The 17,202-nt window shown below is 38.4% G+C and overlaps 1 protein-coding gene across 1 annotated transcript in view; it reads left to right on the top strand.

Moving 5' to 3' along the window:
• LOC124790410 (transcription factor E2F5-like) overlaps positions 1-17,202 on the top strand; it is a 62,450-nt gene that overhangs the window by 24,342 nt on the left and 20,906 nt on the right. The window contains exons 4-6 of the mRNA XM_047257783.1: positions 996-1,154; positions 15,867-15,995; positions 16,846-17,055. Coding sequence (XP_047113739.1) covers positions 996-1,154; positions 15,867-15,995; positions 16,846-17,055 — 498 coding nt within the window. The remainder of the gene's footprint in view (positions 1-995; positions 1,155-15,866; positions 15,996-16,845; positions 17,056-17,202) is intronic.

Raw genomic sequence — 17,202 nt, 5'->3', positions numbered from 1 at the left:
GGGATTCTCTGAACTTGAGCTGCGTTCTGTGTTACGCCGCAGGGGTTTTGGCTTTGGGAGAGGGAATGGCATAACAGTACACACAGCAAACTGCGTGTCATTAAGGAGACTACGAATGTGTGAAAGTCTTCCATGTGGGCCTCTCGCAGGGAATCAGTTGTTCTCTGCCGGTTCCGCGTTGGCCATACAAAATGGCTAACGCATGGGTACCTCCTCTGTTTCGAGGACCCATCTTGGTGTTGCTGTGGCTCACAAATGACGGTCATTCATCTCTTGCTGGACTGCCCACTTTTAGCCGCTCTGTGGTGGACTTTTAACTTTGGTATTGGGCAACAGTGCCACAACAGCAACTTTAGTTCCATGTTTTATTCGTGAGGGTGGGTTTTATCATTTGATCTAAGTTTTTGTGCATGTCCTTTGTCCCTCTGTGTCATTTTATTCTCGTGGTTGTCCAGCCACTGTAATCTGCTTTCTTGTTTTACTCTCTTTTAACTGTTTCTTGCGTGTCTCTGTTGTTTACTTGTCCTCTTTTGTTCATATTAGTGTTTCTTACCTTTTCTTCATTCTTGTGGTTTTTCCCTTCTTTCCGTTTTGTGTTGTATGTTTCATTTGTTTTATTCTCCCCCCTGTGGCATTGTTTTATTTGGAACTTGGGACCGATGACCAAGCGGTTTGGTCCCGTCCTCCCTCTTTTAAACTGACCAACCAATCCTCCTTCCATGTTCCTGCCCCCATTCCCAGGATAGTTGTCTTAATTTCACGTAATCCACATTACACAAATTTGAGGGCTTCCCAACACCACCATTGTAATAATCCGTATCTAAATTTTATGTAATGGATGATGCTATAGTTCCTTATATAAGGTGGAATTCCAATATAAGTATTACTTTTGAAACGTGGAAATCAGGAGGTACAATATCATAAAGAGTATTATTTATGACAACATTTACTGAATGTTGACTAACTTTTAGAATAAAACATTTAAATTGTTTCAGTGGGTGCAGCAGAGTATTAGGAACATCACAGATGATGTGGAAAATTGTCGTCTGTCGTATGTAACTCATGCTGACATCTGCAGTTGTTTTGATGACACAATGCTTGCCATTCAGGCACCCAATGGATCAGAGCTTGCTGTACCGCCTGGAAATGATAAAGTGAGTAAACTGTGATTTAATATAGTACTTCCAATTTGTGGTACATATATTGGTTTCAGAACTGTACATGGAAATTAAGAAATAACTTGTCTCTTTGCATGTAAGGCAGTAGTGGAGTTAATGTATTGTTTAGCAACATATATGTAGGTGTTCACAGTAGAGGCACAGAAATGCTAACCATGAAGTATTCTGGCAGAAAGAGCATGATTCAGTTCTTTAGCCTGTTTGTTATACCTTGAAATCTGTTGGTAATAATTTTACATCATACTGGAAACTTCTTGACATTACACAATTAATGGAAGTAATAATTTAAAGATAACCACTCACCGTATAAGTGAAACTTCAACGGATTCATGAACAAGATTGAAATTGTCACTAAGCTTTGACTGTGTCCTGCCTTGAAAGTAAGAGAATAGATGAAATATATATATTGGCACATATGACTACATTATCTGGATTACACAGCGTAATTGAGGTAAGGTGTTATTGGGAGGAATGTCTGAGAGAAGAGAAAGTTAAGGGGGAGCATAAGGAAGTGAGGTGAGGGTGTAATGGATGGGGGAGGGAATGGGAATAAGGACATAGGGTATGACTGTGGCACCATTGAGCTTCCCAAGCTGCATATGACACACAGTAAAGTGGAGTATTATTCTAATATTTTTTGGGAATGTTGGGCAAGGTAGAATATTGGAAGAGGGAGAGCACCGATAAGAGCAGTGTGGGAGTGGTATAGCTCAAGATAGACTGGAAAGAGTCGGTGGAAGAATCAAATCCACAGGGACAGGGTGGAAGTGGATGTGGAATGGGAACTAGCAGATATTGAGATGCTGTTTGGAGGAGTGGTACATTTGTCAGAGGTTGCAAAGCAACATTTGTAGTTGAATATGCTATTCTCAGCAGTACTCTGCCATTGGGTGGTCATCTCTGCTCTTTGCTGGTTTCATGAAGTTGCAGCAAAGTTGGCATATAACATGACTTTTCATATTTTCTGTTTGTGAGGATAATGCCTTAGATTTCCTAACAACAGACCTGAACTTTTTGAATCGGTTAATGTACAGAGGGAATCTGTGATCATAAAGCTTGGATTGAATCAGTGACAGCAGGTTTTGTAAGGATTCTTAAAAAAGGAATTTTTTTTACTTAGCAGAGGGATTGGATACAATTTGGTAAGTATATGAGTACGCGACGTCAAATATCCAGTGCTGACAATGAAGATGGAGCAAAAATGGATAAAATTCAAAAGCATCGTCAGCAACTTGCACAATGATGTTCCAAGCAAGGCTTTAAGGGATGGGAATTGTCCACTTTGGTTTAATAGCCTTGTTAGAAAACTGCTACTTACACAAAGAGAGCTTCATCACAGATTTAAGAGAAGCTGAAACCTAGATGACAAAGGAAAGCTGAAAGAAGTGAAAATGGGGGTAAGGAGAACAAAAAGAGAAATTTTCAATGAATGTGAAAGTAAAATTTTGCCAACCAATCTGATTAAAAGCTTTGAGAGGTTTTGGTCTTGCATAAAATCTGTGAATGATTAGAATCATCTTTGTCAGTCACTGACCATACTGACTGCAAAACGGGAGATGACAGAGAGCCTAAATACTGAATGTAGTGTTCCAAAACTGTTTCTATGTGCTACATCACAATACAGTCCATCCATTCAATAATTGTAAATATGCCGAAATGGCAGAGATTTAGATAAGCCCTCACAGAATAGAAGAGCAATTGTAATAGTGGAAAGACATCTGGGACAGATAAGGTGTTTGTGAGATTAAACAGAGATTATGCGAAAATCATGCTCCCTTTCTAGCAGCAGTTCATCGTAGGATGCTGTAGTAATGAAGGGTACCACAACTGGTAAAATGTGCAGGTAATTCGTGTTTTCAAGGATTGAAGGACAGACACTCATAATTATAGTGTGATGTCAGTCTATCACAGAATTGTGGATCTTATTTTATTCCCATGTACTACAACATTTTTGGAGAATGAAAATCTCTGTAAAAATCAATATAAATTCCGCAAACAGAGAACCTGCAGCCCTCTGCTTGCTCTGTTCCTCCATGAGATCCACGGCACTTGTGTGGATGCTCTGTCTTCTTCAGAAAGACATTTGACACAGTCCTGCACTGTCGTTTAGTGGGGAGAAGAAAAGGAGCTGACTGAATATTAGAGAAGATTTGTAACTGGATTCAAGTCTTCCTTGCTGAAAGAACTCAACACGTCACTCTTAATGCAATGAAATCAATAGACATAAAGGTAATTTCGGGAGCACCTCAAGGAAGTGTGGTATAGGACATTTGCAGTTTTCAATATAAATAAATGACATAGTGGACAACTTCAGAAGCTCCGTAAGGCTGTTTACAGGTGATGTAGTGGTCTATAAAGAGGTAGCAACATTTTGAGCGATTTTAACTGGCATGACCACATAAAACAAATAGTAAGAAAATCGGATACCATACTGAGATTCATAGGAAGAATCCGAAGGAAATTAATTCATCTATGAAAGAAGTGTATTGGTTTAGTAGAAGACAGGCAAGATCCAACAAAGAGTAGCTTGTTTAGTCACGGGATTGTTTGCTCCTTGCAAGAATGTTATTGCCATGCTCAACGAACTACAGTGGCAGAAGCTACAAGAGATGTATTTCTGATCTGCAGGGATGAGCATTCTCTGAGAATAATGTGATTTGTGTATTTTGGATTTCTGCAGTTCATCATTGATCCCAAGGGCAGACTCCTTGGAAAAAAAGAAATGATAAATAAATAAAAAAATGCACACACCACACAGATTCCACAAAAATGTACACACCACACAGATTCCACTAAGCTATAATCCATTCATCATAAGAATGAACTTGATGTAAACAAACACAAACGCGATGATTGGTTAGAAGCTGTAGCACATGTACACTGGTGGTGTTACGCTCTTGGAAGTAGTAGATATCTTATTACTAAGTTATGTTAAATGAAACTTTTAAGATTTCAAATGTATTAACGGTCATCAACGTTTTTCTTAATAACGCTTTGGCTACATAGTTTTCATTTCAAAAATCGTGTACAGTCACAGCCTCTGCAGCGTTGTGCTCTAGATTGTCATGCTGTTAATGTGCAGTATAAAAATGGCTGAGGCCGCTTGCTGTTGCGTAGTGAAACACGCATGTGGAACACTGTTAAAAAGTGCCGAGAAATAGGCTGTTCTTAATGTTTTTCATAAATTTACGAAGATAATCGGCTTTGAAGTTTTTCCAGTCTTGTATACAATGCTGTTGAGTGACAAAACAACATAGTTTGCAGTGCGGTCGGTAGTGTAATGGGATGTAAACAAAATGTTTACTCGTGCATTGGTTCAGATCTCTCCAGTAATCACCCCCCCCCCCCCCCCCCCCCAAATTTGAAATGCCTACATCTCGTAATTATAAAACTCATAATCATTTTTATGAATAATGCACGACTTCTTATTTCTAATTACGTATTGGACACAAAATTCTTGTTCCCATTTCAAATATAAATTCATAATTATCAATATTTTATGAAAGACTGTTCATAAAAGTTGTTTGAATTAAGAAAACATAGCAATTTAATTTTTAAGGCAAAAATGAAAGTCCAAATCCTCTTTATTTGGACTATGTCCATTGTTTTATACCACAGAGGTAGGTAAGTATCGTAGAAACATGAAAAACAGTCATTTTCACAGCATTGAGTACATCAAACAAATGCTGCATTTTTACATTTGCTACTATACCATTACAATATGACCCCAACAGAACTGATCTGGACCCAAGCTACTCCACCCGAGTACACAGGTTGATATACTGATATCAGATATCATCACAGAATCATTTGAGCCTATGTTTTTAGACCTTCCACTGTGTTGCAAACAGAGGAACCCAATCTGTGTTGGGTATGATGGTATAAATAGTGAGCTTAGCCTGCACCCCCGTGTGCAATGCTAACTGCCTTCACGAAATCAGCCCTCTGCTGAAAGGAAGTGAGTATAGTTCAGAACCCAAATGGCAGTTGGTTGAACATAGCATCCTTGATAGCTGCTGACAACCTTGTCCACATCTTTTATGAGACCACCCAGCTAACATAAAGAGTGTACAAAGGCATTCTTTTACAACCTGTCTGCTATTTCCCTCACTGGCTCCATCACCTGCCTATATTAGAAATCCCAATGACAGGCAAACCCATCCTCTGCAGTTGTCCTGATTGTGCAGGAAAATTGGCCACTGGCCCACCAGGAGAGGCATCACCTGCTGGCTCAGATGTGTTATCAGAACTGGGTGGCACCTCATACCTATTCCTATGGGTTAAGGAGCCAGCCATGCAGTCAGTTCCCACCTTCATCCTCCACCCAGAGTTATGCGAACCCACCACCAACTCATAGAGCGGAGAGAGGTTGTTCAGATTTGGTGTATCAGAAGACACAGCAACTGGACACCAATGCCTTCGAAGGTGTCACAGGTCTGATAGTTGGTGCCCAGGTGTTACTACAGCTTTGAACAGTGGTGTGAAGCCTGTCAACCGGCCAACACAGCTTCCAGCTGCTAATAGACAGCAGCCAATTCTCCTTGTGTCTGCACACAAGAAGCACGGTCCATATCCGATCTTATTGTGTAACAACATGTATAACATCCCAAAAATACAAAGCAGTCCAGAGTAACTGAGAAAGAACAAATGGACCTCATCAACAGAGAAAATTACTTGACAGTTGTATTACTGAAATTAGGATGTACACTAAATTATAAAGGAGAAGAATAAACGAACACTAAAATCTGTTCTACAAAGTTCTCATTTTTCCCTAATGTAATAAGAATTTTCAAGCAGTTGAAACAGAAATAAATTACACCACTGAAAACAGATGACTCAGCAGTTAATTTTCACTAGAAACTCTGGTCACACAAAAGCTAATGCTTGTAAAAAAACATGCACAGTTATTACAAAGCTCTCTCATTAAAATAAGGTTGCTGTGTGACAGCTGGATGCACAACAATCCTGATACAAGTAGCAGCATGGGCCTGCATTGTCTGGTGTCGTGCATGTGAGCAACTGACCCCAGCTAGGAGATCTCTGTAGCCAGACAGTTTCTTAAAAAAAAATTGGTGCCCTTAATCTGCAGTATGTTGTAGCTTGAAAATAAGGCGACAAAATTAACTTTACTTACAAACTTACGGCAAAAGGAGCAACATGTATTAAGATTACAAAGGGATTAATCTTTATGGTGAATTTCATCTTTTATATCATCTGCTACAAAGATCGCCAGCCAATTTCTTCAAATGTATGAGCGTGAGCTTGTATACATTCAACTATATCATCTTTGAATTAGATACATTTTTTCTTATGTGGACCAGAACTTTCAGCAGCTGATAAGTACGTAGAATGACGATCGAAAATACAGAAGAATGACTGTTCCTATTATGGAGATGTATATGGTTCAGTGGTAGTATCTTGGACTAGTAATCTGGAGTCTTCTGGGTTGCGGGTTCGGACCCGGCAATTTCTTAATTTTAACTGACACAGTTACAGTCGCGTCACCTGTTAGATGTACTAAGTTGTATCTACACTCTTTACATGGCATCGCAAAGTATACATTGTAAGGTCTCAGCCTCTACATCTACATTATTACTCTGCTATTCACAATAAAGTGCCTGTCAGAGGGTTCAGTGAGCCACCTTCAAGCTGTCTCACTACCGTTCCGCTCTCGAACGGTGCCCGAGAAAAACGAGCACTTAAATTTTTCTGTGCGAGCCCAGATTTGACTTATTTTATCGTGATGTTCATTTCTCCCTATATAGATGGGTGCCAACAAAATGTTTTTGCAATCGGAGGAGAAAACTGGTGATTGAAATTTCACGAGAAGATCCCGTCCAATGAAAAACGCCTTTGTTTTAATGATTGCCACTCCAATTCACATATCATGTCTGTGGCACTATCTCCCCTACTTCGCAATAATACAAAACGAGCTGCCCTTCTTTGTACTTTTTCGATGTCATCCGTCAGTCCATCTGTTGCAGATCCCACACCGTACAGCAATACCCCAGAATAGGGCGGACAAGTGTGGTGTAAGCAGTCTCTTTAGTAGACCTGTTGCACCTTCTAAGTGTTCTGCCAATGAATCGCAGTCTTTGGTTTGCTCTACCCACAACATTACCTATGTGATCATTCCAATTTAGGGTATTGGTAATTGTAATCCCTAAGTATTTAGTTGAATTTACTGCATTCAAATTTGTGTGACTTACTGCATAATCGAAATTTAGCAGATTTCTTTTAGTACTCATGTGAATAACCTCACAATTTTCTTTATTCAGAGTCAATTGCCACTTTTCGCACCATGCAGATATCTTACATAAATCATTTTACAATTCGTTTTGGTCATTTGATGACTTTACAAGACTGTAAATGACAGCATCATGAGCAAACAATCTGAGACAGCTACTGAGATTGTCGTGCCAAAGTACTCTGACACATTAAATGCCTAATAAAACATTGAACACACATTAATTTCCTAATAAAACACAAACACCTAGACACACACACTCAAGTTGGCCCTTGCTTGCGAGAATTTATTGGGGGAGGGAATTGTAATTTTGCTTGACTCTGTATCGCCAAAGTAGTGTTACATAGACTGGTTGCATGGTGCAATCGCATGCACGTCTGGGTTTGAAACCTGGCAGGTGCTTTAAATTTTATTTTTAAATCTTTATTGAAATGTATGAAGATGGCATGAGATGGTATGTTCTCGAAAGAACAGATACCATTGATGACTGTGCAGTTTCTCTACAATGAAGTGATGATTAAATCGAAACCCTTAGCTGCTGACAGGTGTTGTTGATATACATCAATGGGGACAGCTGAAAATGTGTGCCCCGACCAGGACTCGAACCCAGGATCTGCTGCTTACATGGCAGACACAATATCCATCTGAGCTCAGATGTATATCAACACCACCTGTCGGCAGGTGAGTGTTTAGATTTAATTATCATTTTATTGAAATGACTTTGATCACTGTTTTTATTCATTTAATTGGTTTAAATGTATTTTTTTTAAATTTCTATTCCTATGTTACATCATTTTGATCATCATATCAACTTCTTCATTTGCTTTCATTTTTCTTCATATGATGCTTGTTCTGCTTAAAATCGTTGTTCATGTTATTTGAATGATTATATGTATTAATTTTGATTTAATTTCTTCCATTTTATCATCCCTTTTTTTCAGCCATGTTATTACATTAATTATTTCTATTCCTTATTTTGCTTGAATTTTAATAACTTTTTATTCCTTATGTCATTTAAATCTTCATCTGCATTATTTTGTCCATAGAGCAATAGGAATTAGGCTGTGTGTGTGTGTGGGGGGGGGGGGGGGGGGGGGGCGGGGTTCTTTTTTTTATGATTACCATGCCAAAAAATGCACGTCTTGTAATGAAAAATACATTTTTCACACCACTGCACAGTCAATATAAATAATTATCTTTTGTTTTTTAACCAATTGGTCAGCATTTTCAAATAATTGAATATTATAACAGATAATACAATTAAATCTGCGTTTACATAAATTCTGAATGTAAAAATAATTGATACAAAGAAAAAGTGAAAAAATCATATGGTGGTTAAAATGTGACAATGAAAAAAAATAATGATCAAAGTCATTTCAGTAAAGATTTTAAAATATAACAAAATTAATGCAGATGATGGGATTCAAACCCACTACCTTCTGCATGTGAAGATGTTGACCTATCCATTACAGCAGCAACCAGTCTATGTATCACTGCTTTTGTAACACTACTTAGCATCAAGCAAAATACCAAATTTTCTTGTCAGTTGCTTAGAAATGAGGGCCCACCAGGGCAAATGGCTGCTGTGTGTGATAGCTGGGACCTTCGTCTACACAACCATGTAGGTGATTTCAAAAAGTCGATCCCAGCACTGGGAGGCTTTTCCTATCAGACAAACCATTACACAAAACCTTTGGTCAATTTGTTTGATTTTCAAGTATTATCCAGGAAGCATTGTTTTATTGACATATCATTTGCCTTCTAAAGTCATCTGTTCTCAAACTGTCCTAAATGTAGTACTTGATTTGAAGAAAGCTGTCTTGACAGTTAAACCTCACACTAATGGATCTTTCTATTCACAAAATGGATAGGCCTTGAAGAGGTGAACTGTTTGACAGTTCATCTACATAGCTAGTAGTAGCTGTTCGTAAAATACTTAATTTCTTTTTCTCAAATGACAAATTAAGTTTTCCTTAATTACCGTGTGTGTGTGTGTGTGTGTGTGTGTGTGTGTGTGTGTGTGTGTGTGTGTGTGTGTATAGTCTTGTTTTTGATCCACTCAGACGTTTGACCGAAACATTTAGAGTGTTAATCATATGACTAAATACATCCCCTTCGTGTGCTGCCATTTTCAAAAAAACTCGTTTCAGTATGAACTATTCATGAAATTTGACTATTTTTAGGACCACGTGATTTGTGATGAACAGGAATGGAATTCCGTACACCATGTGTGACCGATCCATCACATATACCATTCAAAATCTTGAGAAATGAGAGAGGTATCATTCTGTTCCCAACTTTAAGTACAATTTTGATATGTTGACTACATTCCATTTGCAGAAATTTGTGACCTAAATTGAACTATATGCAAAGTCTACACAGTGCATTTCTTGCATCTGCAAATTCCGTGCAGTCATTTACTCAGTTTCCTGCAGCACAATAACTATGACGAATAACATAAAGAAATTCAGTTGTTTATCAAGCAAAGATATCAAGCTGTAGGTTGCGAAAGAATCAAATTTTTTCAGCTGATAGTTTTTAAATTGAATGATAAGTATTTCATAGCAGCCGCCAAGTCCGCTTCAGTGCTTTGTAGAGAAGACTCCTAGCTGTAGTTGGCGCTGTCACTATCACTCGTGCTGCAGCAACAAGATTCAAAAACATTGGAACACAGACGTTGCCTGTTGTAGCGGATGACAAGCAGCGAGCTGGACACCACCAACCTAGGCCACTTCCATAGCTATACCAGTGGTCATGTTTTGTTGTCTGAAGCTGTTGGCCACATCTGTCACTCACATAGCATGTGGCCTAAGAGGCAGCCACAAATAGTGGGTTCTCTTCTGGAGAGTGTCATGGTTTGTTACTGCACCTCTGTTGGATTTGCATCTCATAATGTGCACTTTACAATTGTAGTGTTCTCACTGTGTTGTCAGAATTGGACACTGGGCATTGCAGTAATATCGTACTTAGCAGAAAGGTATCACACTTTCCAGGACAATAAACATAAGGCACAGGTACTGTCATTAAGTCAGTTGGGTGAATTCATCTCAAATAACACAGATCATGTCACCTCATGGTCACGAATTTCTCTGGAAAAAATATCTATTGGACCTCTATATCATAAGTGTTCAGAAATAAAGTATTTTCGTTTTATCTTCATTTCTGTAAATGGTACAGTCCTTTGAAAAATGCATATTTTGTAAATAACTCTTAAAACAGTAGATAACAAAAATATATAACTAATAAACCAAACATTCTGGAGACCTGGCAGATGTTTTGCATTAAAGCTCCATCTTAGTGTGTTGAAATTCAGTATACACCCGCACACTTATGGGCTTCCTTTAACTTAAAAATTTAAGTTAATTTTTCCACTTTTTTTTAGTTGGGAAGTCACAGAACACTATCTTTTCTGTCTTATTACCGGATACTACTGTCGTAATTATAAACAGTATCTTCTCAGCTCCAACTATCTGTGTTATGTAAATATTCATTACCAAAAATGTAAAAAAATTGCATTTTTACAAGTTATTCACTCAAAAACTTTTGAGAATTAAACAAAATATTGTTTGATTCATATGTTAGTAGTCAGAACACATTGGGCGATATTTTTCTATGTATGGGCAATATTTTTCTGTGTAAACTGGAAAAAGTTTTTCAATGTTCTGCATATTTCACATCACTGAACTTGTAGTTTAAAATATGCATTTTGGCAACACTGTTTCCAGTGCTCTTCTGTTTGTAACAAACGAGTAAGAACTTGCACATAAACCATTCTGCATCAAGATTTGTGTTTGGGTTGAACTTTTTGTTTGATACGTCAGTGAGGAAATACGGTAGTCAAAGAGTGAGGTGTGTGGACTATAAAAAATATGCAAGAAGGTGGTGTTTAAGAAAAGTGAAAAAAAAACTTCACAGTTGTTGGAAATCTGTCAGAAGTATTGCAGAAATATCATGGTCTTCAAGTAACAGTATCCATTGTGCAAGAATTACTACAGTCACTACAAGAAGAAATTTATTGACAACCCATCTGAACGATCACCATCTGAATGTGAAACTGGAGAAGACAGTGCAGATGTTCATATTCCTGGGTGCGAAGTTGTTGATGCATTGAACATTAGCATTTCTGCTGTAGCCCCTACTATATCCCTTCATAAACGTCCAGGAATGGTAAGAAGCCCAAGAAGAAAACAGTATGCAAAGAAAAGGGAAGAAATTGAAACAATTTTTACACAAGCAACATCTTCAAAACTTTGTGAATTGTGTAATATAGATGTACATGGTACTGAACCTGAAGATAGTGATATGTGCACGAAACGTGATGTGTGGTTTCAAAACTTAAATACTACTATCTCAGCAGCCACCATTACTGAGAAGGTACAGTTCCCGGCACTGATATCAGCTATTCTAAGCAGCAGATACAGAAATACATACCCACTGCCTATATTATTTGATTTCAAAAGCTCGTAAAATAAATAATTACAAAGGTATTTGGGCATGCCCAGATTTTACTCTGGGCATCCGTTGCAAGATGGTATGCTTACTGTTACTCTGGAATATTACCTAAGTGATGGCAAACATTGCAGCAGGCAAAGTCCTAACCAGGCTGATGTTATCTGTGTTAGTGAAAGTGGTTAAAAAGGTAAAAGATATGAGATCAATAAGAGAAGCATCTCCTAAAGAAATAGGACCCGAATTAACTGGTCTCACAAAATTGTACTCATTACGTTCAAAATGGGTAAAATGCCAGCCAGTGATGGAACTTGTGCACAGTTTTTACTGCACTAATTTGAAAACTTGTTTGTTTCGCCATAAGCAGTGTTACGGAAAGAAGTACACGGAGATGGATGTGATGCTTTTGTGTGTATGTCAAGAGCTACAAGATAAATCCTGGTTGCAGGAGTGTGCAGTGTGTCCTGGTACTGAAGTGACGACTATTGAAGAAGCATTACACCTTCAGGATACTGACAACAATGTAACCTATGTATTGTGGGAGGGTGGAGAGTTGGTGAAGAAGACACTAGAGCCAGAGAAGTTTGTTACAGAGGTTAGGCATTAGCTCCTGAAAGGAATAGCTCACCATCATATCTGTAGAATTCAGAGACAGGTCATAGCAGAAGAAAAGAGGCTGCATCCCAGAATACTGACATATCAGTTCTTCATTTTGGTCTGTTGCCTTGCAGAAGAAAATTCAAAGTTACCATTGGCACACATCACAGGTATCAATATTCACACGTGTTGCACACTTCCTTAGAACATCGCTCTGTTTTGCTGTTGTCGGTGATTATCTCATTCATGAGAGTGCACATGCACGCTATGCTGTCAGTATTGATAATTGATGACATAGCAGCTAGAGGCCAAGCATTTCCTAAGCATGTGTATGTGACTGATGGTGCAGCATCTCATTTTAAAAACCACTTTCAGCTTTGAGCTTGGTTAATACTGTAGTACAGGAATTACAGATAAATGGATATTTTCAGCAACAGTTCATGGAAAAAGTGAATGTGATGGGGTAACAGTTCTCTGCAAACATCTTGCAATAAGGTTTAATCTTCAGCATGAAGCTGTTGATGCTACACTGGTATAGGCATGCATATTGAAATACAGAGATATGTAAACAGGCAGAATACAGCACTGCGGTTGGCAGTGCCTATAAAAGACATAGTGTCTGGCGCAGTTGTTAGATCGGTTACTGCTGCTACAATGGTAAGCTATCAAGTTGAGTGAGTTTGACTGTGGTATTAAAGTCTGTGCACAAGCAGTGGGACACAGCATCTCTAAGGTAGCGATGAAGTGGGGATTTTCCCATACAATCATGTCAAGAGTGTGCTGTGAATATTAGGAATCCCGTAAAACATCAAATCTCAGAATCGCTGCGGCCCAAAAAAGATCCTACAAGAATGGGACCAATGACAACTGAAGAGAATCTTTCAATGTGACAAGTGCAACCCTTCAGCAAGTTGCTGCAGATATCAATGCTCGGCCATCACCAAGTGTTAGCGCACAAACCATTCAACAAAACATCATCAGTATGGGCTCTCGGAGCCAAAGGTGCACTCGTGTACACTTGATGACTGCACGACACAAAGTTTTACGCCTCGCCGAAACTGTCAACACCGACATTGGACTGTTGATGACTGGAAACATGTTGACTGGTCGGACGAGTCTTGTTTCAAATACTATCGAGTGGATGGATGTTTACGGGTAAGGAGACAACCTCATGAATCCATGGACCCTGCATGTCAGCAGGGGGCTGTTCAAGCTAGTGGAGGCTCTGTAAAGGTGTGGGGTGTGTGCAGTTGGAGTGATGTGGGACCCCTGATGCTTCTAGATACGATTTTGACATGTGACACATATGTAACCATCCTGTTTGATCACCTGCACCCATTCTTGTCCATTGTGCATTATGATGGACTCGGGCAATTCCATCAGGACACTGCACACCCCTCCCCCCCCCCCCCCCTCCCCCAATGTCCAGAATTGCTAGAGTGGCTCCAAGAACACTCTTCTGAGTTTAAACTCTTCCACTGGCCACCCAACTCCCTAAACATAAACATTATTGAGCATATCTGGGATGCCTTGCAACGTGCTATTCAGAAGAGATCTCCACCCCCTTGTACTCTTGTGGCTTTATGGACAGCCCTACAGGATTCATAGAGTAAATTCCTTCCATCACTACTTCAGACATTAGTCGAGTTTATGCCACATTGTGTTGCAGCACTTCTGCGTGCTTGCGGGGCCCCTACACGATATTAGGCAGGTGTAGCAGTTTCTTTGGTTCTTCAGTGCATAAGAGGTGCTCCTGGATTTGTACACACCATATCAACCTTGGTAACAAATATGCAACTCTTAATTATAAATGAAAATACCTTAAGGGAATTCTGTGTAAAAAAGAGAAGAATGGTCTGCTATGAAGCCTATGGTAGGAATTCAGCCAAGTCACTACTGGGTTGCTTCCCGAAGTAGCACACACATTGCAAGAATGGCTCTCCTTGAAATGCAGTCTATTGTTGTGCATGAAATGCAGTGACCACAGTTTACATTAGAAGACTTTTCATTTCTTGTGTGTGTGTGTGTGTGTGTGTGTGTGTGTGTGTGTGTGTGTGTGTGTGTGTGTGTGTATCAGTTGTGGGTGGGACAGATAATAAGTGTCTCTCATGAGCTGCGAGATATAACTGTCTCCTCCATGATACCTCATGGTCCTGCTAATGCTTTCAAATGGCCATCATCAAAAGATCAGTGTGCAGTTCCCATTTCCCAAGTACTGCTCTTGTTGGATCATCCTTATCCGCGTGCAACTTCAGCTTGGCTATAAAAGTTCAGTGAGAAGCAGATAAAGAAGAGAGAAAAACAAATGAATTCTTCAACAGTGAAGTGTTGATTGTTACATTGTAGGCAATTTTAATTCATGGGGAGTCATGAAGTAAAATCATGACAGAAGACAATAATAACTTGTGAATAATATCACAAAAAGAAAAATGGGCATAAGTATTCTATCTCATTTTTGTTATAAAATGCTTTTGTATAAAATTATGGATTGTTTTCCCACTCCCTTATAATGTAGTAAAGTAATTATTTTGATTCAGAAATACCAGTTTTGGATGACATGTATTTAAAATCAGCAATCAATTTAAATATTTAAGTGTCCGTGACTTTTTGACCTTGAGAATAGAGCTAGATACATGTAAAAAAAAAATCTCACGTTTTGTACAGGAAAGTATTGGCTGATTGTACATCCCCGAAGTACAATGATCAACTAACATACCATGAAATTTTTAGAAAGTTTAGGGTGGGGCTTTTGGAGAAAATTGTTTCTAAATAATCATAAATTTTGACAGTTTAAGAATTTCATACGTTAATTGTCATAGCTGACAGTTAGCAGTCTTTCCACTTCACCATTTCTCAAGGCAGTTGACATCCTTTGACTGTTCACATTTTTAAAACATAATTTTGAAGTTTGCAGAAAGTTACAAATTTTCATACTTTTCCAAAAAAAAAGGGGGGGGGGGAGGAGAAGGCTCAGAAGTATGTATGTATTAATCATATTTGGTTTCTTTATTACAGTTTTCCAATTTTCCCTTTCATTAAAACATTGTCACAAACACTCTCACTTACAGGTCTGTAGTGTTTCAAGAAATCATCAGAAAACCGAAATATTGTAGTTTTGGAGAGGTATCATGTGGAACTTCAACATATATTTTTTTTCTTTCAGCAAACTTTGAAATAGTGGTGTGACGCATTCACTCTTGACCTGTATGACTTGAGATGAAATTGCCCAGGTGTTCTGCTTTGACTTTTCAGTATGCATTAATGCAATATTTCTTTTGTAACCACCACTTCCTCTGAATTTTCTCTCTCTTCTGAGGACCTACCCCTTTCTTCTATTATAACTTATTTGATGTAATGAGAGAAATTTAAAGAGGAAACATTGCAATCTTTTGCAGGATCCACTTGGTAAACCCGTATATCAAATACACCTTAAATCTTCTATAGGACCTATATCGGTTCTTCTGGTTGACAGGAAGATTGAGGAGCCGAACATTAAAGAAGAAAGCATGGACAATGTGGAACAGGTAACTTTGTGACTGTGAACAACATACTTGCAAGTAATAACAAGAGCTGTTAGTATAGCTCATTGAGTCAGTATAACTAGTTTAGAAGTAATTTAATGAAACAATGGAAAATCCAGGATGGAATGTTAGAAGTAATTTAAATTTTTATACTAACAAGCGTCCTCAATTAAATTGAGATTGGAAAAAGCCTACTTGTTACTGGTGTTTACAAAGATTGCATGTACAGTAGTTTCTTATTACTTAAAATGGGATGAGGTCCCTATAACTATTAGCTTTATTAGGATATTTGCATAATATTGGGTAAAGGAATTTTAAAGTAAGGGTGCAGTATCTTTAGTCTGTGTGGAATCCAAGATTGTTTTGCTCATGCAATCAATTTCATATGGAGAATGGTTTTTGGGCTTCTTTGTTGTGCAAGGGGGAGGGGAGTGGGGTGTACATGCCCATGCCCTGTTAATAGAACTGTGTTTTCATTTGGTTTGCCTTTGTGGAAAAGTATCTATAACAATTACTTAGATTTTTTCTTTCTTCAAACATGTATGATATAACTTACTAGGTGGACGAGGAAAATGCTAACTAAAAAATTTTGAAAAATGCTGGATGAGAAAGGACTGGCAGCTGCCTCTGAAACATTTCCCTTCTTCTGAAACTTGTAGTTGGCTGTGTGTTTTATGCAAAGATCATCCTTATGACATTTCACTTACTTCATTTTTGTTTCTAGTCTTACTCGGGATATTTTTTGTCATTTTTCCATTCCAGTATCGAATTGCCAAATTGGCTGTTAGATAAGTTTTTGTATCACTATTTCATGTCAGATGTGTTTTAAGAGTTTAAAATTTTTAACAATTAGGGCACCAGTGGGACAATGACTGAAGAGCAGGTATTGACAGATGCCCGTGAAAAGTTAGAAGCATACAAAGCAGCTATGAAAGCACCACCAGAAACATTAGCTGGTACTGCTCTTGCTTCTCGTACAACAAGATTGCGCAGTTCACCGCAGAAGGGCACATTGCCAACAACAATGGCCAAAGTTCCTGTTAGGCAGGCAGCCACTACACAGGTAATTATAATTTTCTCTAAAGCGTAATAAATAACTATGTAGACTTACAAATGTATGTTCAACTACATAGAACCAATCATTTTAGTCTCTTTGAACAGTCTTTTATAAACCATATTGAATGGGATGTGAACTGCTGTGCATCGGAAA

Source organism: Schistocerca piceifrons, chromosome 1 (genome assembly GCF_021461385.2).
Source record: "Schistocerca piceifrons isolate TAMUIC-IGC-003096 chromosome 1, iqSchPice1.1, whole genome shotgun sequence".
Lineage (NCBI taxonomy): Eukaryota > Metazoa > Arthropoda > Insecta > Orthoptera > Acrididae > Schistocerca > Schistocerca piceifrons.
The sequence above is the reverse complement of the archived record's forward strand: the minus strand, read 5'-3'. Positions and strand labels throughout refer to the sequence as shown.